This window comes from Emydura macquarii, unplaced genomic scaffold (assembly GCF_026122565.2).
Source record: "Emydura macquarii macquarii isolate MOO-44397 ecotype Brisbane River unplaced genomic scaffold, CSIRO-AGI_Emac_v2 contig_18, whole genome shotgun sequence".
Taxonomy (NCBI): Eukaryota; Metazoa; Chordata; order Testudines; family Chelidae; genus Emydura; species Emydura macquarii.
In genome coordinates, this window is record NW_027130155.1 from 6,115,112 (window position 1) to 6,138,952 (window position 23,841).

The 23,841-nt window shown below is 42.2% G+C and overlaps 2 protein-coding genes across 2 annotated transcripts in view; both read left to right on the top strand.

The window, feature by feature from the left end:
• Window positions 1-2,958, top strand: part of LOC137147220 (glutathione hydrolase-like YwrD proenzyme) — a 39,588-nt gene extending 36,630 nt beyond the window's left edge. The window contains exons 13-14 of the transcript XR_010918175.1: window positions 392-556; window positions 2,911-2,958. The gene's annotated coding sequence lies outside the window, so the exon portion shown is untranslated. The remainder of the gene's footprint in view (window positions 1-391; window positions 557-2,910) is intronic.
• Window positions 2,959-11,312: 8,354 nt separating this feature from the next.
• TM4SF1 (transmembrane 4 L six family member 1) lies at window positions 11,313-16,723 on the top strand. The gene is made up of 5 exons (XM_067539391.1): window positions 11,313-11,489; window positions 13,251-13,340; window positions 13,431-13,579; window positions 15,252-15,432; window positions 16,607-16,723. The coding sequence occupies exons 1-5, from the start codon at window positions 11,313-11,315 to the stop codon at window positions 16,619-16,621; spliced, it is 612 nt and encodes a 203-aa protein (XP_067395492.1). The 3' UTR covers window positions 16,622-16,723.
• The last annotated feature ends 7,118 nt before the right edge of the window (window positions 16,724-23,841 follow it).

A 23,841-nucleotide genomic window follows, 5' to 3' on the forward strand; every position in this document is an offset into this window, starting at 1 on the left:
CTTCCTGAAGAAGCACTCTGTGTAGGTTGAAAGCATGTACCTTCCACCAATAGAAGTTGGTCTAATAAAAGATATTACCTCACCCATTTTGTCTCTTTCATATCCTGAAACCAACGGGGCTACAACACTGCAAAGAAGTAGTTATGGCATTATTCAGCAAAAATAATTAGAAAAACATTTAACTATCATCAGCCTGTTTATTAATCGCTACTATTTGACGTAGCCTGTGCTGATAAAGAGAGCACAGATATATTTGCAGACTCAGAAAAATGGTAATTTAAATCATTGATATGAATAACAGTACTGATGCCTTTTAATCTACAGCTCTCAAAACAGTTTGTAGAGGTGGGTAAATGTTTTTTCCCCCATTGTTAATGTCTCCATTTTACAGATGGACACAAGAAGGTTTAATGACTTGCCCAATCAATGGCAGAGCCAAGAATACAAGCCAGGTCTTCTTGCTCCATTCCTTGCTCTAACCTCTGAGCCATTCTGTCTAATAAAGGGAGTGATTCTGCACAGAGCTGCGTGCCACCACCATGAACCTGCAGAAACGGTATCAGCATATTTGTGTTCCACTTGCATTGCCACATACCTGGGGAACTCAACTTACACAGTCAGGAGGTGCCAGGAATATGCCAGTCTCTGCTGATTAACACACTGCCATTACCATACACAGGGCACATAATTTGCACTTGCATAGCCCCTTTCATCTGAGAATCTCAAAACCTTTTGCAAAGGTGGGCAAGTATTATTATCCCTATATTACAGAAGGGGAAACAGGCTCAGATTCATTGTGATTTGTCAAAGTCACACAGTGAATCAGTGGTAGAAATAGGCATAGAGCTCAAGCTACCCTCATCCTCTGCTTTTATCTTTTAAACAAACACTGGCACAAGATACAGAGTTGTATGCAACATCACAGTCACACACACATTGTCAAAAAGTAGCTCTCGGTGAAACAGATTGTTTGACCAGAGAACACTGTGAAAGAGAGCTCTAAGAGCATTCTGAGTCCCAGGGCAGTTGTACTAAGGCATGAGTTAATGTCCAAGGATGATCGTTTTATGTAATTGTTGCATTGGTGGAACTGGCTGTATAACATCATCACTTAGACCTGGTCTACACTGGCAATGGAGGTCGACGTAACACCGCTTACGTTGACCCCTAAAGTATGCATCTCCACTGGCACGTCAGTTCCGCCAATCTAAATCGCGGTAAAAGTCGCCCTAATAAAAACCATCTCTGCAAGTGGCGTAGCACTGAAGTCGAATTCCATGGGTTGAATTTGCATCAGTGTAGGCAGAACGCAATGTAACTCGACACCAGTGGCCTCCAGGAGGTGTCCCATAATGTTGTGTTATGACTGCTCTGGACAGTCGTGCTCTGCTGTAACACGGCCACGTAAACAGGAAATAGCTCCTCCCTTCAAGCCCTGGGAAATCTTGAATTCCCATTTCTGGTTTGGTCAGTGTGGAGAGAGCTTTATAGCTGAACCGCTCATGGCACCTGCATGGCCTAAACGCGCTCTAGCATGGAGTCAACCTGAGGTCTTGGATCTCATCGGCCTGTGGGGCAAAAAGTCTGTTCTGGCTCAGCTCCGAGCCAGCAGAAGAAATTTGGATATTTACGAGAAGCTATCTTGCGTCATTTGGAGAAGGGGCACAATAGGGACACCCAGCAGAGCCGCATTAAGATCAAAGAGCTGAGGCAGGCTTATCAGAAAACTAGGGAAGCTAACAGCCATTCTGGCTCCTCGCCCAAAACATGCCGCTTTTACGAGGAACTGCATGCCATTCTGTGCCACCACGGAGCATCGATACCTCCAAAGAACCCCAGTCCAGGATGAATGAGGAGGACTCTGTGGACGAGGAGGATGAGGAGTGCAGGAGAGTGGGGTATCCAGTCTTCCTGAGAGCCAGGACCTGTTCATTACTCCAGAGCAGCCCAGCCACAGCCAGGACAGTGGGACTGAGCAAGATGCCAGGGAAAGCACATCTAGTGAGTAAGTGTGGCAAATCGCATTTTTGCGGTTATGTCCCCAGTCCAGCTTCTTAAAAGGAGTTCGTGTTTTTGAGGGGATGGAGTTCTCAGGTGTTGGCAAACTTCAGTGGAGGGTTACTTCTGGAACAGACTATTTATGTGCAGAGGTATGCACCGAGAATCCCCTGTGGATATCTCGAGGAAACTTTATGTAGGTAATCTGTTAACCTTTGCAGAAGGTTTCTGGAGAGGGCAGCCTTATTTCTTCTGCCATGGTAGGACACTTTTCCCCACCACTCTGATATTAAATGGGCAGGCATCATCACGGAACACAGCATAGCAGCATAAGGGACAGGCCTGTACCCCGATGCTTGCACCAAATCTTCCCTTTCCGCTTACGTTACCTTCAGGAGACTGATATCACATGGTCACGTAGGGAAGATGGCACAAGTTTAACATACCCGACCAACATAGTCACTCTGTGTTTTTCCTCTGCCGTGGACCGTGTCCCTGGGCGCCTCCCCAAGACAATTCCTAGTCCTAGTATTGTTGGTATTGGTGTTATGAGTTGGGACCCTGGTTGCCCTATGTTTGCTGCTACACTTCACCCACAGCGTCCTCTAATCTGTTTTGTCCACCTCCTCCCAAACTGGTCATTGGGATGTTACAGGGGAGCCCGGTGATCCCTTTCCTTGCTCAAGTGTGGGTTGTGGATTTTAATGCTAATGAAACCTCTTTATAATGGATGCAAGGGCCCCTTGCTTACCATGTCTGGAATGCCACTCTAACCTGTCTGATACGTAGATTGGCATGCGGGTCTGGCTTCCCCTTTTGAACATGAAGGGGAGTTCTTTTTACATTGTAACATTTCTTTTACTACTTTGAGTTACCTAACAATGGCAACTTTGTGCTTTGCTTTTCCTACAGTCGACACTTCAGCCTTCAGCCTACCTTGCAGAACTCCTGCTGAAAGACTTCCCCAGATTAGGAAATGGGAGGAAAAATATGCGGGATGACATGTTCAGCGAATGAATGAACGCCTCCGCGGCTGCTGACACAGAGCTCAGAGTCTGGAAGATGTCCTTTTCTGAAAAAATAGACATGGACATGGAACACAGAAGATCTGCACAGGAGCGTGATACGCAACAGGAGATGTTGCATATTATGAGGGATCAGTCTGACATGCTGAGGCGTCTGGTAGAGCTCCAGGAAGAGCAGTGGCAGGACAGACTCCCTCTGCAGCCCTTTCAAAACGCTCCACCGCCTACCACTTTGTAATCAGCCCCCTCTCCCAAGCGCTCTAGGAGGAGGCTGAGCAGGGTGCAGTATGTGCTGCACTCCACACCAGTGGAGGCAAGCAAAAAGACACAATGGCCCTTTTAAGAACTGCACGCAACCACAGTTGCTTGCATAGTGACACTTTATAGTTTAAAATGTTAACTTACCCTCCTTTCCCCCCATTGAAACGGGTCACAAATAAAACTTCGCAGCTTTAAAAAACATCTGCCTTTGTTCATTCATAGCTTGGGTGGGGAAAGAAGGGGAGGGGGCCGCTGGTGCAAGGGTGGGGGAAGGGAAAGAAAGGCATAGCAGAGAGATACATTACTGCGGTTCATTGCATAACCGGTTTTTCAATGCTTCCTGTAGGCGAAGCGCTCTGCAGTTGGCTCTGAGTGTAGCGCTGGAATCTGGCTGCTCAAAATATGCAGCCAGCCGATCAGCCTCCATGGCCCAACTTTTCACTCTTTGTTTGACACAAATTATGGAGCACACAGTGTTCAAACATAACTGATGGGATGTTCTTTTCACTGATGTCAAGCCTAGTAAGCAGACGTCTCCATCTGGGTTTTAAATGCCCAAATGCACATTCCACCACCATTCTGCACTTGCTGAGCCTGTTATTGAAATGCTCCTCACTGTCCAAGTGCCTGGTGTAGGGCTTCATTAGCCAAGGGAGCAAGGGGTAGGCAGGATCCCCCAGGATCACTGTTGGCATTTCCACATCCCCAATATTTATTTTTTGGTCAGGGAAGAAAGTGCCTGCCTGCATCTTCTTGAACAGACCTGAGTTCCTAAAGATGCGTGCATCATGCACCTTTCCAGACCACCCCACAATGATGTCGGTGAAACGTCCCTTGTAATCCACAAGGGCCTGCAACACCATTGAGAAGTGTCCCTTCTGGTTTATGTACTCTGTGGCAAAATGGTCAGGTGCTAGAATAGAGATGTGTGTGCCATCTATTGTCCTCCCCTACACAGTGTGGAAACCCCATTGTAGCAAACCTGTCCACTATGTCCTGCACGTTTCCTATAATCACGTAGCAGAAGTCTGTTGATGGACCTACACACTTGCATTACAGCAGCTCCAACGGTGGATTTACCGACTCCAAATTGATTCCCAACTGACCGGTAGCAGTCTGGGGTTGCTAGCTTCCACAGAGCGACGGTCACTCACTACTCCACTGTCAGAGCTGGTCTCAAGCGAGTATTGATGCGCTTCAGGGCTAGGGACAACTCCGCGCAAAGTTCAAAGAAAGTAGCTTTTCACATACGAAAGTTCTGCAGCCACTGCTCAGCATCCCACACCTTCATAACGATGCAATCCCACCATCTGTGCTTGTTTCCCGGGATCAGAACCGGCGCGCCATGGACCAAAGATGATGTGTGACAGCCTGCAGCAAACAGGAATTGTTTCGCTCTGTGGCTTGTAGCAGAGCAGCCTCAGTAACATCGCTATTTTCCATGCTGCGGCTCCTATGTTGCATTTGAAAATACTGCAGGATAAGCCGTGAGGTATTTGTGATGCTCACAATGATAGTGCAGAGCTGAGTGGGCTCCATGCCTCTTTGACGACAGCATGTGCATGGCATAGAAAAACGGTGCAAAAAAACATTTGCAGTTTGTTTGGGACAAGAAGGGAGGGGGGCGGGAGCACATTGCATCATGGGAGGACGACAAGCTTCCCAAAAGCCTCTGCGGCTTGTTGCACTGTGGGATAGCTACCCACGGTGCACCACTTTGAATGTTGACCTAAGCGTGGTGAGTGGGGATGCAAAAGTCGTACGCAAAGAGCGTGGTGTGATCACGCTCCTGTGACTTCTAGAATTCAGCAGGTGAAAGTTGATTTAAAGTAAATAGACTTCAGTCTGCAGTGTAGCCATACCCTCTATAAGAGTATTAAAAAGGACAAAGGCAAATTAGAAAGAAAACCAGCCACTGACTCAGAAGTCTAATTCAGCTGCTCAAGCAGGAGAATTGAGGTGTTCCCTAAATGAGCGAGACCAATCCAGAATAAGATTCACAGAACGCCACCCAAAGAATTTGCTACCAAACAATTCCAGGAGAAGCATCACATCATTAGCACACACGCTCAGAGTGTGATTATACCCCTTTGGTAAAATGCAGTAGCTTGCAATGTCTCAAAACTGACTGGTTAATAATGCTGGTGAAAAAAAATTGCAATGATTTTTTCTGTTCTTTGCTGAATTTAGTGTTGCTGACAATTTTCCATCAGCTCTGCTGCCTACATACTAAGCTTGTCACTCAGACCATGGTACTGTGATGCTACATTTGGCAATGATGTTGTACACTAATGTGTAGTTCCTGTGTAATGTAACTGTCAGTGATTTGACAAACATTTGCTTTGTGGGGGTTGGCGTGTGCGGCAGTTCAAACTACCTTTTGTGTCCCTACAAGAGAGATGTGTGTATGTTAAATGTTACTTGTGGAATGGCTATCCAGTTTTGTTTGACATTCCAAAGAAATCTGCTTCTGGGACTGCTTTGGTACTGCCACCACAGAAATAACTATACTGGAATTCCTTGGCTGAATCAACTAATTGGCAGTGGAAAATATGAAAGCTTTGTAGTCAGTTTTGTGCAGGTGGGAGTGGCCAAATGTGATTTTTAGCAGCACTGAGGTTCCCATTGTGAGTTGTTTTGCAGGGTGTGGTGATTGATACACACCTGTGGGCGGTGTAGCTGTGGAAAATAATAGCTACAGCATGGAGATTTTGTGGATGGTTGTGGAAACCATGAGCAATGCATCACTGTGTATTGGAACATTGGCTACGCATATGAGAGTCCGTTTCTGTTTGTGTAAGGAGAAGCTGTGGATGGATGCAGGTGCCAGAAGTCATTATGGGCTTTTTTTCCCCAACAATTGGATGACAGGTTCCATGCTGTGGAGGTAACAAGTGATGGCACATTAACCAGATAGTCTGAGCCAGTATGTGCCCAGGTGACCAGTCACGTAATTAAAACTTGTGAGGGTTAGCGTATGAAAACACAGTTTGATGATGAAACTTATCTGTGCCAATATGCACATCATGCGTTGCTATAAAGAAGCATTTCCTTCTGTCCGTTTTAATGCAAAGTACTGGTGTTTGTCATATAAACATTAGAGGAACAAATTAGCTATTTTAAAGAGCCAATTGGGCTGTATTTGTAAGCGGAGATGACAGTGGCTGACACTAAATGGGGATGATAGGCACTGCCATGCACACGCTCAGTAAAACAGTTTCATATGTACTTGCTGCTGTGCACAGCCAGATGCCCCAGAACATTGTTCAGTGTGGTAGGTCAAGCTGAAGTCACTTGGGGATCTGCAATTTGCATTGATCTGCATGTAATACTGCCCAAATGGTATTGTTTATTGGAATTGCTTATTACAAGCAACATATGAAACACTCATAGGTATGCCTGTTGATGAAACTGGCTGTACAACATCATAGCATGCAACGTGCTGAAATGCTGAACAGTTCCTGTGTGTCACTGTCCTATGTAACTGTACTGTGGAAGTGTGATGAAGAGCAAGGATGGGTACATGGAGAATTGGGCTCTCATCAGCCAGTGCAGAGAAGGGCAGTTATATGTATCTGAATGTGGTATATTGACCATCTGGGCCCTTTGTTTCAGTAGAAAGCAGAGTTGTGCAGAATGGTATGGAATTGTTATTGTTACCAGGATATGCTCCTGGCCTCAGAATGAGTCACAGACTTCCCCTCACATATATATGGGCCAGATGCATGAAAGCTAAATTTCTTTAGTCCTGTTCAAGCATTCCATCCCGAATTTTCCTAAAGATGGTGAACAGGTTTTCTGATAATGTCTGCCTTCCTCTACTATTGAGAGTAATTCAGATGCAGAATAGCTGAGATCATTTTGTTTTGCAAAGTGAAAACTGTAGGTTAGGGTGTTTTCCAGCTTCCCCATTCTAATAGCCAGGTACTTATGCATGGGTGTGACCCCAACTTTAGCAAGGACAGAGACAGGTCCACTTCCTACCACTGCAACAAGTACTCCTCTGCTGGTTTTAGATTGTCTGGCTGACCTGCGTAGGAACCTGGATGGTGTTCTCACAAGTTTCTTTAGAGCCCTTGATTCCTCACTGATTCAGCTACAGTGGGTATCTCTGGGGGCCTGGCTCCTATATTTAGCTTGGACATTGATTTTATTTTTAATACAGTGTGATGGTCTTATCAAGATCATTGTGAACAGTACAGAGTATTGTAGAATTCTGATAACAGAATGGCAGGTCCCAGAGGTACCGCGTTTGTAATTGTTTAGCTGGTTTTTTTGTTTGCACTGCTGCTGAGCTTAAGGCTCAAGGGTGCTAATATGGGAATGGTTCCCTTGGCGCTAAATGGAAGTCACTGGTGCTCATCACTGGTGAGGGACTGCCCCTCGTTGCAACAGCAGCTGAAGCGTAGTCATTTTAGTAGGTGCCATGTGTTTTACTTAAAATCCCCAGTTCCTTTTCCTTTCTGTTTATTATAACTGTCTTTGTATTATGGTAACGCCAACAGTCCTCAAGATGGGGCCCCTTTCCGTTACAGGCCCTACCCACACATCGGAAGGTGCATTCACTGACTGAGCTAAAACCCCCAAGGAAAGCACTTTTATTGTGACCCCATTTTACAGCTGGAGAACAGAGGCCCAGAGAGACTGAGTAACTCGCAGAAAGCCACACAGGGAGCCTGCGGCAAAGCAGGAGTTCAACTCAGATTTCCCACGGCCCAGTTTGGTTCCTTAACCCCAAGAATATCGTTCCTCTCCTGCTTAATTTGTAATGCTTATTTCTTCATTGATTTATTTAATACTTTATTATGCTCTGGGCAGCTTTTCAAAGCCCTAGTGTAAGTCAGCTCAGTGATTTCTCAGTTTGATGCCTGCTTTTAGCATCACAAAATGTCTGTCTCTTTCTAACCAATTGTTTTGTGGTGGGGATAAAACCAAAACAAGCTGCCCTCTATTGTTGTAAGAACAAAGCAACTGATGGAAATTTAAAAAAAATAAGGGGCTGCTGGGGAGTCAGTCTCTGAAAAATCAAGTCTGTGTTTAGGCACCTAAGCAAATGGCCTTTACTCTTAGGCATTGTTTATAGCAAGATCTCTGGAACAAAAGGGCCAAATCCTGCCCTACATCAGCTTTGCGCTGTGCCATTGGCAGATCTAGGCCTCGGAGAATAGGGGGATCCTTGCCTGGAGGACAGTTGCTGTAATGGCTCCTACACCAGCTCTGCTCCCCAAGGTGGGTACAAGGATGTAGTTGGATAAAGGAGGGGCATGTCTTGGACATCTCTGTGCCACGGTGATCCCCAGCTGCCATAGAACAAAGTGTGCAAATGTGTGCTGGGGGACCAGACCCGTGCTGAGCAGCCCCCATCTTTGCATCTCACTCATCCCCCCTGCATTGAGTTGTGCCAAGTGCACTTTGGTAAAACATGAAGAGCAGGGCCATAATCTAGAATTCACTTAGTTCTTTCTTTTTATTATGCACTTCTTTTGACATCGGGTGTTATGTAATAGTCTGATATGAATTTCTCTTATTCAGGACAGACATCATTATGGGGTTAGTCACGTGAGAAAAAAGGGATGGAAATTCACTTGAGCAGTAAGACTGTAACTGGGTGAGTAAGCAGTTGTCCTTGTATCCTAAGGACAGAAGTTGTAGCTCTTTCATAAGAGTCTTAAGATCTAATTTTGATCTTACTTACATTGGAATAACATCAGTGGAACAGGTCATAATGTACACGTGCGTGGAAGTGCGATCACAACCTGCTCTTATATAGTTGTTGAGAAGGTTATTTTCTGCTCGTGTCCTGCCTGTAGATTAGTTTTGCCATGGAAGACCTTGCCTCCACTCACCCACCATCCACTGCAAACACCCCTCTCCAAGTTTCATGTAAGCAGGCGAAGCTGAGTGTGCATAGCTCAGGTGCACCCATCAGCAAAAAAATGCAAGATTTTAGTACCCCCTTCATGCACTTGTAGATTCTGTTTATTCTGTTTATCCAGATATTGCTCAGATTTACATAACTCTTCGCTGTCCATGCAGGGTTGGTCCCTTCAATGACAGTAAGAATAGAAAGCCCAGTGCCTGACAAGCCTAATACTGGCTTCAAGATATAAGAAATGTATTAAATACCATATATCTTCTAGAGCAAAAGGACTTTTCAGGCACTTTCAATTACTTTGGTCTGGAAAAAATATATTTCCATTTACAATTAAATTATGATTTTAAAAATAAATTAAATAGGAAATTCTTGACCATGTGTAATTTGTTACTCTGAGAATATGGAAATATGCAATTTATGAACAGAACAGATTTTTGAATCTGGTTTCCAGAGGTCATATATTAAATACAACACAATGAAGGGAGTTTTCAGTTAAAGATTCATATGGTTAGAGTGTAAACTCTCCTTCTGCTAAGGAAACCTGAGGGATGATGTTTACATTTGGTTTAAATTCATCAAAGATAATACACAATCACTTCAACCCCACACCATTGACAATCAGAGGATATTATCTCATATTGAAGGAAATTACCAAGGCCAACAGCTACAATACCCGGAGGGTTCCATGACGCTTCCACATCTGCACAAGAAAGTTCACTGGTTTTTTTTAAAAGGTTCAAAGTCTGCTTGCACTGCCTGCATGAGTAGTCCTACTGAAGTCAAGTGTGTAAATCAAATTGCATCAGTAAAGAAAGCAAGATTTGACCCCAAGTACATTGTTTTAGGACTGCTTTTTCAACTCTTAGATGGAAGTAGAATTGGCCTGATATCTTCCAGGAGTTGAAATGAGAAAGAACTAAAATAAAACCAACTGCCCTAAAAATTAAGATTTAATGACACATCTTGATATCTAATATTCATTATTTACATTTTTAAAACAAGTATTTTCACACATAATCATTTTACAACTTATTCCACTGTCACAGAGATCTAATACTTCATACTGAATTCTCCAGAGACATGACTCATGGCAATCCTGTTTTAACTTTAAAATTGACCATTTGTGTGTCTGTGCTCCTTTCAAGTTCTTCGCTTTTTCTGAAAATTTTAAGTTCAGTGGTCCATTTCCTCTATATGCCATGTATTATTTAAAGGCAAGCTAATTTTCATGTCCTTCCTATAGTATATTTTGCTGTTAGGAACAATATTTTTACAAGCTTGTGTGTTTTAGTATTTGTTATTTCTATATTATCTATTCCTAAGATTATTTCTTGCAGTCAGAACTCCATACATTTTCATTCCAATAATAGTTTTGGGAATAGGATTAGTTACTATTTTCTACCAATATTTGCATTGTTTAGATGTGACAAAAATGGCTGCTAAGCAAATCTGAATTAAACCTGAATTTAGCCTATAATGACAATTAATACAAGAGGATATATTTTTAGGAGCATGTCTGTCCATTATTTTAGACATCTTCCAGCTTCATCGCAGGGCCACATGAGTTCTTATTCACTGATGAAGACATGGGATTGTGTTTTCCACATTCTTAAATGCCAACGGGCTCAGTTATTCTTACATGTTCACTAAGAATCTGATTCAAAGCCCATTGAAGTCACTTGGAGTCTTTCCACTAAACGTCAGTGGGTTTTGAATCAGGCCATAAACCGAGAAGTTGAAACTGCCTTTCATTTTCTTTTAATTTTTTCTTGACCTTTTTCTGATTCCCAGAAGAACTTTCATTATGGCTTCAAGCTGTTATTCATGCCTAATCATGTCCTCTGTAATTCATTCCAAACTATGTATTAAGCCAAGATCAGCACTGTGGGAAAATACTATTTCCCTGATGTGGGTTTCGCTTGTTGAGAAATGTTTCGTTTAAAATGGGTGGTGATATTCTTCTCTTCTTGCTCCTGCATGCAGGCCTGACATTCACGTAGACAAGTACTCGTCATCTAGGTAACTAAGTAACCCAGAGTATTTAAGAAGGTGTGACTATAACCTGTTCTTACTTTTACACTTGGATGGGTACCATACAGGCTGTTCTGTGGTAGTACCGAGCTACTGAAGAAAAAATCTATAGAACTGCAGACATGTGTTTTGGAAAGTGTGCTAGGTGCATTGGGTTCAAGTTGCTCATTCTTGCCTTCCTCTGCATTGTGGCTAACATCTTGCTTTACTTTCCCAATGGTGAAACAAGGTTTGCTTCAGAGCATCGACTTAGCAAGTATGTGGGGTTATTTCACGGAATTATAGGAGGAGGGATTTTGGTAAGTAACTAAAGCTAGTGATTATGTTTTCTTATTTTGGACATCTTAGCTATAGGATTATGTCTGAATGCTCTGTTTGTCAGCCACTATTTCCATCTCTGTAACTTAATATATGTGGTGCCATAAAAATTACTGTTAATCACTCTGTGCTATCTTGTATGATTTAAATCTGGGGAGCATTCACAGTTTGTATGACAGAAATGTAAAATAACATCCTTAGCTTTCAGTGGGACTATTCATGTGAGTCAAGTTATGCCATGTGTAAATGTTGGCAGATTTGGGCCCTGGGTTTGTATTGTATTTTATAAAAGTAGTTTATTATTGATCTGTTCTCCTTTTATGTTTGATTAAAAGTAGTAACCATTTCTTAACATGTACCTGAGATACTCAGAGGCATAGTCTGCTACCATGTCCTGGGTTAGAATTCAGGGAAATTCAACAGTTGTTTATCACCACACCAGTGTGTTAGAGAAATAGGGAAGGATGAGACACTGCTGTTTTTGAAGTACTGAAATTTTCACGACAGGGCAGCAGATGGCTAATTTAGGCCCCTATTCTGAAATGAGCTGTATGTGAGCAGAACCCTGCACCACTGCAGAGCCCAATTGCAAGATTGGGGTCCTAGACCCTTAAATTAAAAGACTTGCTTAACTTTGTGAATATTTCCAGTTTGGCTTTAAATGGGCCTGCTCACAGTATTTAGTGTTACACACCTGAATAAGTCTTCGGAGGATCTGGGCACTAGTGTGTCATTTAAGAGCCAGCAGGTGTTGTGGTATTTGACTGAAGAAATTGTTTTTACTTTTCCAAACGTTTTAAAGTATATATGTAGTGCTCACAACAGATATTTACCTCCTTCTTAAGGGTTTTGAGAGACATCACTGGATAGTGTTTGTAAAATGCTATATGAGTACAAATTATTAGTAAGGCCAGTCATTGGCTGAGGCCTCAGCAGTTCCTGTGTTTAATTCACTAGATCATGCTGCTCACTCCTTTTCACTGTAAGTTTAAAATTTGCAAGTGTGACTTTTTTTATGTTATAGTGATCTCAGATTTTCCTCTCTGAGATGTGTCAATCCATCAGAAGTTTTCATACAAATTCTGCAATTTTATGGCAGTTTTGTGAACTTGACAACAAAGGGAAAATATTTTCTACATAGAATATTTTGCCCAAATTTCTCTCATGTTTTGACTCCATCGAGATCAGTTTGCTGTATAAGCACAAACACCTGCTACTACTTTTCAGTAGCTAGTGCGTCACCATATCTCATCATAGCTGAACTGATGGATGTCATCAAAAAGGGCCTAGTATTGTGGTCTTTCTCAGTGAAAACTCACATCTACTTTGTTGAGCACTTTCACTGAGGGAGGACTGCAGGATTTGATCCAGTGCATCAGAAAGATATTGGATTGACAGGGAAGAATATTACTTTTATTATTTATTGGAATTGCAGTAGCATATAGGGGCCGCAGTCATGGACCAGGATCCCACTGTGCTAGGTGCTGTACAAACAGAAAAAATGAAAAGTTCTCATAGTTTATCACATTCTCCTATCCCTAAGCCTAGTCCTGCTCCCACTGAAGCCAGCGAGAGAACTCCCCTTGAGCAGAATGGGAGTAGGACTGAATCAGCTATGCAGAATTTTTACAAAGTGAAATTGTAAGTCTAAATAATAACAAAGTGAGGACACAATTTGATAAGCACGCACTGTAGGTTAGCTTAACAAAACAATCAGTGCACAATTATTTGTTTTTATGTAGATATTCCTCCCAGCTGCAGTGTTCATTGGACTAGAATATGAAAATTGCTGTGGATGCGGCGGGCATGAGAACTGTGGGAAAAGCTGTGCAGTAAGTGAGCTTTTTGCATAATCATTTTTAGATGGTCCCTAAGAGGGAATGGGCAGAATGCTGAGAATCACTTGTGTGTTCACTCTGCAGATGCTGTCCTCCATTCTGGCAGCTTTCATTGGAATCCTGGGGTCTGGATACTGTTTCATCGTTTCAGCTTTAGGTTTATCCCATGGACCTTACTGCCTCTCCACTGTAGAAGAGAACTGGGTCTATCCTTTCACTAACTCCAGTGGAGGGTGAGTAGCTGTTTACCAGGAAGCTGTTCACTGCAATATATAAAGACCATGGACCTGATTCTGATACTGCTTAGAGTGTTTTATGGGGGGGTAGTTGCACTGAAAGAGGTTTACACTGGTATAAATGAGAGGAGAAACTATCCCATTAATTTGCTCCTTACTCAGATGAGTCATACCATTAGGTTCCACAGGACTACTCACCTGAGTAAGGACTGCTTAACCGTGTGAGTGAAGGCTGCCATTTGGACCCTAAACTAGGCAAGAGGGAGAAACGCTGTTGATCTTTGCAGAAACTAATGGATCTACTGTATTCTCATATTGAGGGCCTGATCCTCCATCTGTATAGCTGAGGAGGAAGATCATAAGGGGTGCCAAGCACTTGCAACTCCCACTAAAGTCAGTAGGAATCAGAACTTGTGAAATCAGCACCAGGGTGTGGTCACGAAGTAATTTGTGCTTGCAAGAAACTGTTTGTTTCCATGCAGCACTCTCTCTCTCCCTCATTCTGCCATCGCCACTTAATTTGATTATAGAGTATTTCCTCTCCAGCAAAGGTGATGGATACCCACAGGATGAAAGAGAATTCTCAACACCATATAAACTGGGACTCTCAACTATCTCAAGCTTTACAAAATGTCTGCCAATGCCATATCAGCCCCTCATCATAGAGGAAACACTTTGCTTGACAGGATATGGCCTGTCTGGATATGGCCCTTTTTAACCAAAACAGCCTGGAAATTTTTCTCAAGGCAGTCCAGTAGCAATCCCCTAGCATTCTGCAGTGATCAGCAGAGAGCTTCTTTCAGATGCTGCCTTTATCATCAGAGGCACTTAGTGTTTCAGTATAAATGACTGCCTCTTTCCCAGGGCTGTGAGCATCACCCATGTAACAATCCTGGCTTCCTGATGGTCTGGGGAGCCACAAACCAAATTCTGATTCCCTTCCCTTCCTCTACCCCTGTCTTATGGAAAGAGCAACACAGTTTTAGGACTCGATTAACAATCAGGTTTTTTTTTTTGTGAAAAAAAAAAGCGAGACTAGAAACACACTATTCTGCGATATAGATTTTGAACCCTAAAAATTCTGTAGCATATTGAAAAAGTGTGTTCCTGTACCAATTATCCCTTGTCGGTTTCCCAGGTTTATCTATGCTTATGTTCTGAGCCCCATCTGAGAAGGGTTCAGTGCCTTCAGCTCATTCAAAAGGCTAGTGCACCACTTAAGTCCCTTGAATAAGAGCAGTCTCCAGCATGCTGAAGTTCTACACCAATTCCATCCTGGCCCCTAGCCTAGGGGCCATTCCTAAGAGAAAAAGGGCGTAGCTAGCCAGGCATAACTTAGAGCAGCTCTGAGACGGCTCTAAGTCTCAGGAGACTAAAAAGGTGTGTTAACCTGTCCCCTACCACTCTGCTGCTGCCTTTTATTTATACTTAAACAAATTCAAGGCGAGGTTTATCAAGAGTCTTTACCTAATAGCTGCTCTTGCATTCTAGAGTGTAAGGGAGTTTTGCATGAAGCAAACCTTTGCCTCCCTCATCCACAATTACAAGGTTAGTGGTACTTGATTTAGGCCCACATTGCACACGCTGTCGTGATACACATTAAATACCCGGGAGCAATGTGCTTCATTGCATAATGAGTTTCTAACACATTTTTAATTGATGTGAACAGGTATCTGCTTGAGCGTGACAGGTGGTCTGAGTGTCGGGAGCCACGGAATGTCGTGGAATGGAATTTGGCCCTCTTTTCCATTCTTCTGGTCTTGGGGGGAATTGAATTAATTCTCTGTTCCATCCAAGTAATCAATGGCTTTCTCGGAGGAATATGTGGGGTTTGCTGTAATCGGGAAGAGGTAAGTGGATCTATTCAAGGGATCATTTGATTACAACTGCACTTCCCAGATAATAAAAAACAAAACACAATTTATTATCCAGTAACCAAAGTACATCAAGGTCTGGTCCAAGAGAACAATCAGTTCCATGATTTCCTGGTCATTGCTCCGCTTCCAAAGCTCCGGTTCAGTAAGTGAGCTTTGAACAACATTGTTCACAAAATCCTGTGGCTGTATAGCACAACAGGAGTGATTTTGAGCATGTGCTCAGCTATGTGCAAAGAATTGGGTATGCACATAAGAAGGGAATCCCCTCTTCTATCTTATGAAATTACTGGTCACCTTAGCCATGCAAGGGGATAAGTTGTATGCTTCAAGCACAAACTTATTACATCTTGTGGTGAGGAAGGAATTCTCTATCCTAATCTCCTCCCCAACCTCCATTTTACAACAGTATGCAATTGCATGATAGGTTTGCTGGTTGGTTTGTTTTTGGCCTCTCTCTGAAGCATCTGAGAAACTACCAAACTGATTTCAATGGCAGCAGGATCTGACCAAGTGAGGATACCAAAGAAGCCTGCCAGTGGTCTTCTCCAATAGGTTCACTCATGTATCCTGGAAACACTCACTCCCCCTGGCGTCCTAGCTCTTTATTCCCTTACTGTGCCCCTCTGAGTCCCTCCTCCATAGCTTTTTTTCTTTTATGAAAGGAAAAGTTGGCAAGTTTTACAATGAAAGAAAGCAAACTTCTCAGAAACAAAAGAAATCTTGTACAGAATTATGGTAAAACTTGATTGCCCTTAAAATGCAAAGAAAGCCATAATGATGTCTGCTCAAAGATGTTTCAAAAGACATTTTTTATGCAAGTTTTTAAATTGTTTTCTTGGAGAAGATGGTTCATGTTTGTTACATACAGCTTTAATCATGGACATTATTGACGTGACAGATTATGATGGCACCTTCGAAGCTGTTCTCTCCCCATTGCTCTCCCCCTGCCTGCATGATCTAACTGGGAACATTTTGAGACATATTTCTGGCTCTGTCATAAATGGAGTTTTGAGGATTAGAGGGTATGGAAATAGAGCCACAAGCTGGATACACATTATACAGCCTATTAACTTTACTTTTGACAATGAACAAAGTATCTGATCCTGATTGTACTCTCTCTCATTTACCACATTTTTTCCTCCCACAGAAATACGTTTGCTGAACGTTTGTACCTGAAAATGAACCGAAATCACTGTAATTATATCTTTGTCGTTTGTGGTATTTTGTACAACATTTATTTGTATGCCTTGTTTTATATTGCACATACTGTAAATTATAAAGAGAACAGTTTATTCATGTTACATTTGTTCTTGCCAAATGCCACTTTCAACATGAATTCAACAGAGATTGGGCCAGGTTCCGTTCTTTGGGAATCCTGCACGTTTCCAAGAAGACAGTAGTCATATGTTTGCACCTAACAGCAGAATTTGGCCTACTGTGATTTTTGTCATTACATATACCTTGCATACAAGGACTTCCTTGGTTTACTTAAACATAAAATGCAAGTAAATGATTAAGTGTGGTGATGGGTACAGTTTCTTACAACAGACATGGTAGGTCTTGATTTTCATACATAAGCCGCTTTTTCCATTAATGTGCTATTGCCATCCTGACCTTGAAGCCCCAGTAGGAGCTGTTACTCACAGAGGCAATGCTGCTTTAATTGGGTCAAATTAGGGACCCTCTGAATATAACCTTTTTGGTATCCATCTAGTCCAACAGAAAAAACAGATGATGCCAAATAATGGACAGACAAGGGTAGGCACCTACTGAGGGGCCCCATCTCCCCAGGGAAGAGGTGGAGATAGAACAGCAGAGAAAAAAAGTCAAGTCCGAAGAAAGGAAAATGGGGAGTTCAGAGAGGAGTAGTAACTTGAATTGTTTCAAACTCCCTTTCCTTTCTGTTTGACGATAAAATAAAGTGTATACACACACCAGCTGTCAGTGTTTTCTTTCCCTTCCAGAATTTTATTCCTCCTGTAGCTTTGCTGTCTTTTAGCTTCTCCCACCCCTCACCTCCCCAAATCCTTCTGCCTTCATTTCCTGTTTTGTTTCTCTTGATCACGTCTACATGAGAATGTTTTTTCTGTGTAAGCTAAGGTGTATATTTAAAGTGCTTTAATTATAATCGGTATAATCCCCTGTGGCCACTCTTATTCCAGCATAAGAGTGGGTTGTTGCAATTTAGTTTATGTCACTTGAGAGGGGGTTTAACTTTTATACTGGAATAAGAGTGTCCACACAGGAAGTTATAATGGTATAGCTATAGTGGTATAACTGGTAAGACTTTTTCCTATGTACATAAGGCCTTAGCTCTTCTTGGATCCCTCCATTTCTTTCCTCCACTCTTCACTGGGAGGGATTGGAGCACTTATTCTTCACACCATATGGTGGTTGCTGGGAGGAAGGTGCATCCTACAGTCTCTCCCACTCTCTGATTACTGCTGACAGACACATTGGCTCTTTCCACCTCTCTTCTGCAATCCCATAAATCAATCTACCCACCACTGGTAGCACCAGTGGAAGTACAAGTGTACACAGGCTGCCATTGGCCACCAGCATTTAACCACCATGTTGTCTAAGCCTGATCTGAGCAAGTTGATGACAACATGATGGTTAAAACACCTGAAATCAGTTTACACCAGAGCTTCTGTCATTGACCAGTGGATCTGCATCAGGGGTAATGTAAGTACATGATTGAGAAAGTGCTGGAGTACCAGGAATACAGCTGGGGGAAGGAGTTGTAGCACTAATAAAGATCTGACCTGCAACATGTTTTTGTACAAACCTATTTACTAGGAAGGGTTCTGATGCACAACTTCTTAACTCAGGAACTGCAGGTGTGCATTAGCTAGTCTCTGCAGCAATCGGAGTATACATTTAAAATGATAAATAACCATGTGACACATTACCATGCTGTTGTATCCTGTCTGCCTCAGACCTGCCCTGTGATCTCTCAGAAGAGAAGATGCATCATTCAGCATGAGTGAACTCCAAACACTATGGCTTGGTCTACACTTACCTGGCGATTCGGCGGCAGTCGACAGGAGTTATGCAAGCTACAGAGTTCCCGTCAACACAGCGCTACGCCACTTGAGGAGGTGGTTTTAGTACGTTGGTTTCTTGATCAATTGAGCGGGTCTACACTGACCGCTAAACTGATCCAGATAATTTGATCTGAGGGCAGCGACTTTGCCGCCATCCGTGTAGACATATCCTAAGTGATAATTTGGCATCATCATCTGACATCATAGATTAAGTGCTGGGCAAAATAGAGCTTTCTTCCAGCATCACATGTGCAGAGCTCTGTCACAGTTCAAGCAACTGCACTTTTATTCTCCCTCTGTGGTCCACCAAGGGCACCTGACTTAGGCTTCTGGTCCCAGCTGCATCCTCTCTTGGGTGGAGACCTGCATCTCTTTCCATGCTGACCAGGGATTTTAGGGCTTCACAGATGGATGAATAACACTGAGATATCCCCAGCAAGCCAGACTGCCTAAAAAAGCTAACACTTGCACTTTTCTTTCTCTCTGCAGGCTCTGACAGCAGGTATAAATATAAGGCATAATAGCAGCAGGTATAAGTTACCACATAGCTCCTTGTAAGCAAGCATATTTATTCTTAAGGTAAAAGCATTATGGAGAGGACATAAGGAACTTACATGTATGATAGAAAGCTTACCAAAGGTCATCCCCAACTTCAAACAAGGCTCTGGTACATTTTAGATCTCAAAACCCACAACTGGGTTTTTTCTGTGGTTATGACTTCATCTGTCTTAGATCCAGACCCAGAACAATGGCTGGGCAGGTCAGCCATTTCTTTATACAGTTCAGGCCTTTGATCTTGACCTCCTGTAACTGGTATTCAGCAGACACTGACCCTCACCTCAAAGCATAGCTTCAAGAGGCTGGATTTTTGCATAACCAGAGTGGGGAATTCGCATTAACCTCTCCATAGGGATTCCCCAGGAAATCCACTTCATACTTGTCCCAAAAGTCCCATACTTGTCTGGCACTTTTTATATGTAGTCTTTTGAACTCCCAGGTCTCACATCTTTCACATCTCCCCTGCAGAGAGTTTATATATAATCTCACCACTCACTAGTACATAAACTTAATACAGTAAGGATATTGCTTGCAATATCCCTGAAATACCTATCTGTCACACCTTCAAGATATGGTTTGCAGCATATAAACAAATATCATCTCGGAAGGAAAAGTTACATATTGATATGCCACAAAGTAGTAATGAAGTAGCACAATGTGGTGGCATTCCATAGCTGAAATGGTGGGATGCACCTGGCCTCTGACTTGTAAGAGATTCTAGCTGCAAAATGCTGGGCCCCGTTATTCACTTCGGAAACTAGCAAAGGAGTTACAAGTCATTTGACTTGTGTGTGGCATTTTTGGAAAGGATTGTTCAGGGCTGTGGATAATCATGGATATTATCCACTGCATTGTTGCAATATTTCCAGAGAGATAGAAATGTACATTATATAATAGTGCTCCAAGCTAGGAAGATGATTATTTTAATTTAAGGTATCCAGAAGTTAAAGACATATTTCTGAAGTGAAGCTTAGCAGACCATCCCTCACCACTAGACTTGCACATTAGGAAAGCATATGTGAGACAGAAAAGAAATGGATAAACATGTAACCCAGATCTCTCTCATTAATCCACAGCAATGCAAGGGGCTCCTAGATGGACAATGTTTGCCCCCAGCTGTAGAATAAGGCCTAGATCCTCAGTGGCAGATAGGCTCAGATCCTCAAACATATTTAGGGGACCTAAGTGCCTAATCCATTTTAACAGTCTACGTCATTCATTCAACCCCCATGAGATGAACTAAGAGAGATGCTATTAAAGCTAAACTGTCACTGTCTCAGCCTTTTAGAACTGCAGGGTCTAAATGCATGGATGAGACGACAGGGTAGGGAGGAGGGATTTAGGTTTATTAGAATTGAGGAACCTTTGGGAGAAGGAGTAGCCTCTACAAGAGGGACAGGCTCATCCAGAACCAAAATGGAGCCACGCTACTGGTTGTAGAAGGTTTGTTTTTGAAAACTAAGGGTGAAACTGACAGGTCCTCTAGGGATGAATTCAATAAAGGGGGAATGATATATCCTAGCATAGGGGATAGGAAAGAAGTTAGTAGAGAACAGGTAGGAGGTAGGGAGGAACAATCAAACATAAGAGTCCCATTTAAAGACAAACAACTAAATGTTGACAAAATGTATGAATGCTTATATACAAATACTAAACATCTAAATACTAAGATGGGTGAATTAGAGTGCCTAGCATTAAATGAGAATATTGATATAATAAGCATTGTGGAAACTTGGTGGAATGAGGATAATAAATGGAACATGGTAATACCAAGGTACAAATAGGAATGAGAGAGCTGGTTGCGCTGGTGGGGGAATGACACTATATATTTAAAAAGCACAGAGTCAAATAAGGTGACAATGTTAAATTAATCAAACAGTACCATAGAATTTCTATGGATAGAAATTCTGTGCTTCAATAATAGGAGTATAGAGGTACAAATATATTACCAACCACCTGCCCAGGATGGTGACAATGACTGAAATGCTAAGGGATGATAGAGAACAAAATCAGAAAATGTAATAATGGGGATTTCAGCTATCTTCATCTTGTATGTGTAAGTGTCATTTCAGGACATGAGATAACATTTCTGTACCCAATAAACAATTGTTTCTTGGCACAGGTAGTCCTAGAACCCACAAGGCTATTCTTGATTTAGTTCCAAGTGGAGCACAGGATCTTGTCCAAGAGCTAAACTGCTTTATAATAGTAGCTATAATGTAAATAAATTGAGCATCCTTGTTGGGGGTGAAGGGGAGGATGTACCAAAAAAACACCACAGTCACATTTAATATTAAAAGGGGGGACTACACAACGCTAGCTAGATGGAAATTAAAGAGAGCAGTCATGAGGGTAAAATCCCTGCCAGCAGCATGGAGACTACTTAAAAATACCATAATAGAAGCTCAAACTAAGTGCATACCCCAAATTAAAAGAGATGGTAAGAAGATCAAAAGAATGCCACCGTGGCTATACAGAGTAATGGAGGCTGTTAGAGGCAAAAAGAAATCCCTTACAATTTGGAACTCAAATCTTTATGAGGAAATAGGATGGAGTACAAACTCTGGCAAGTCAAATGTAAAAGTATAATTGGAAAGGCCAAGAAAACCTTGAGAAGCAGTTTACCAAACAGTTAAAAAAAATTAAGTACATCAGAAGGAGGAAGTCTGCCAAAGAGACATTGAGGCCACTAGACAACAAAGGTGTTACAGGTGCTCTCAAGCAAGACAAGGCCATTGCAGAGAAGCTAAATGAATTCTTTGCATTGATCTTCACTGCAATGGATGTGGGGGAAATACCCACGTCAGAGCTGTTCTTTCTTGGCAACAAATCTGATGTACTGTCCCAAACTGATGCATCAATAAAAGAAGTTTTAGAACAAACTGATAAACAAAACAGTAATAAGTCAGTAGAATCAGATGGTGTTCACCCAAGAGTACTGAAGGAATTCTCATATGAAATTGCAGCACTACTAAACTGTGATATGTAACCTATAACTGAAATCAGGCTTTGTACCAGACAATTGGAAGGTAACTAATACCAATTTTGAAAAAGGGCTCTAGAGGATATCCTGGCAATTATAGGCCTCGGAACCCAACAAAGCAAAATTATCAGACACATATATAAACACAATTTGTCAGGGAGGCGTCAACACGGCTTTTGTAAAGGGAAATCATGCCTCGCCAATCTATTAGAATTCTTTGAGGGAGTCAACAAGCATGTGAATAAGGGTGATCCCTTTGATATAGTGTACTTGGATTTTCAGAAAGCCTTTGACAAAGTCCCTCACAAAGGCTCTTATGGAAACTAAACTGCCATGGATGAGAAGGAAGATCTTCATATGGATCAGTAACTGGTTGAAAGACTGAAACACAGGGTAGGAAAAAATGGTCAGTTTTCACAAGAGAGAGAGGTGGACAGTGGAGTTCCCCAAGGATTTTTAGTTGGACCTGTGCTATTTAACATATTCATTAATCCTCTCTGTCAAAGTTTGCCGATGATTCAAAGTTAAATCCAAAGCAGAGTGCGAGGAGTTACAGAGGGATTTCACAAAACTGGGTCTAGGCAACACAATGGCAGATGAAATTCAGTGTTGATAAACTTGAAGTAATGCACGCTGGAAAAAAATAATCCCACCTACATGAAATAATGATGGGTCTAAATTAGCTGTTACTACCCAAGAAATAGATCTTGGAGTCACAATGGATAGTTCTCTGAAAACTTCTGTTCAATGTACTGCCACAGTGAAAAAGGCTAACAATCGTTCCTAACATAACATACTAGGAAAACGATGGAAAATAAACCAGAAAGTATCACTATATAATCCATGGTGCATTCACACCTTGAATACTGTGCGTCCAGTTTTGGTCACCCCATCTCCAAAAGGATGTAGTGAAACCAGAAAAGGGTCAGAGAAGGGCAGCAAAGATGATCAAGGGCATGGATTGGCTTCTGTATGAGGAGAGACTAAAAAGATTAGGGCTTAGAAAAGAAAGCTGACTAAAGGGGGATATGATAATGGTCTATAAAATCATAAATGCTGTGGAAAAAAGTGTTATTTACCCTTTCACAAAAAACAAAAACCAGGGGTCACCTGATTAAATTAATAGGCAGCTAGTTTAATACAAACAGGAGGAAGTACTTTTCCCACACAATTTATAACTAACCTGTGGAACTCATTGCCATGCGATGTTGTGATGGCCAAAAGTTTAATTGGCTTAAAAAAAATGAGATAGGTTTATGGAGGATAGGTGAAATCAATGGCTATTAGCCAAGATGGTCAAGGATGCAACCCCATGCTCAGGGTGACCCTAAACCTCTGACTACCAGAAGCCAGGAGAGGATCACTCCAGAATTGCACTGTTGTGTACATTGCCCCTGAAGCACTAGTATGGGCCAGTGTCAGAGACAGGCTACTGGACATGATGGACTGTTGTCACCCAATATGGCAGCTCTTATATGCTTATGCCTCCTGTAACTGTTGCATTCTTGTCCTCCCTGTAATGGGATAAGAGATTTTCTAACTGTTGGTCTGTGATGATATTTTGGTGGTGAAACAGAATTATCTGAGGGAGGAGAGCTGGGGTTAATTTGAGGGAAAACAGAGTTCTGACCTGAAAGTAAGGATGAAGGGTGGGAAGGGAGGGGGCCGGAAATTAGCATATAATAGAATATTGTATTGGAATGATACAGTTTTTTCCCTTGGGCTCAGATGGCTATTTCTTGTTTTATAGGAGTGCCCAGGGAGGAGAAAAGTCTAACTGGGGCTCAGCCCTGA

Excerpts from the sequence above, each read along its gene's own strand:
- TM4SF1 (XM_067539391.1), top strand. The coding sequence starts at position 11,313 with ATGTGTTTTGGAAAGTGTGCTAGGTGCATTGGGTTCAAGTTGCTCATT. Across the intron at positions 13,341-13,430 it reads ACTGTGGGAAAAGCTGTGCA|ATGCTGTCCTCCATTCTGGC; the intron begins GTAAGTGAGCTT and ends TTCACTCTGCAG. Across the intron at positions 13,580-15,251 it reads TTCACTAACTCCAGTGGAGG|GTATCTGCTTGAGCGTGACA; the intron begins GTGAGTAGCTGT and ends TGATGTGAACAG.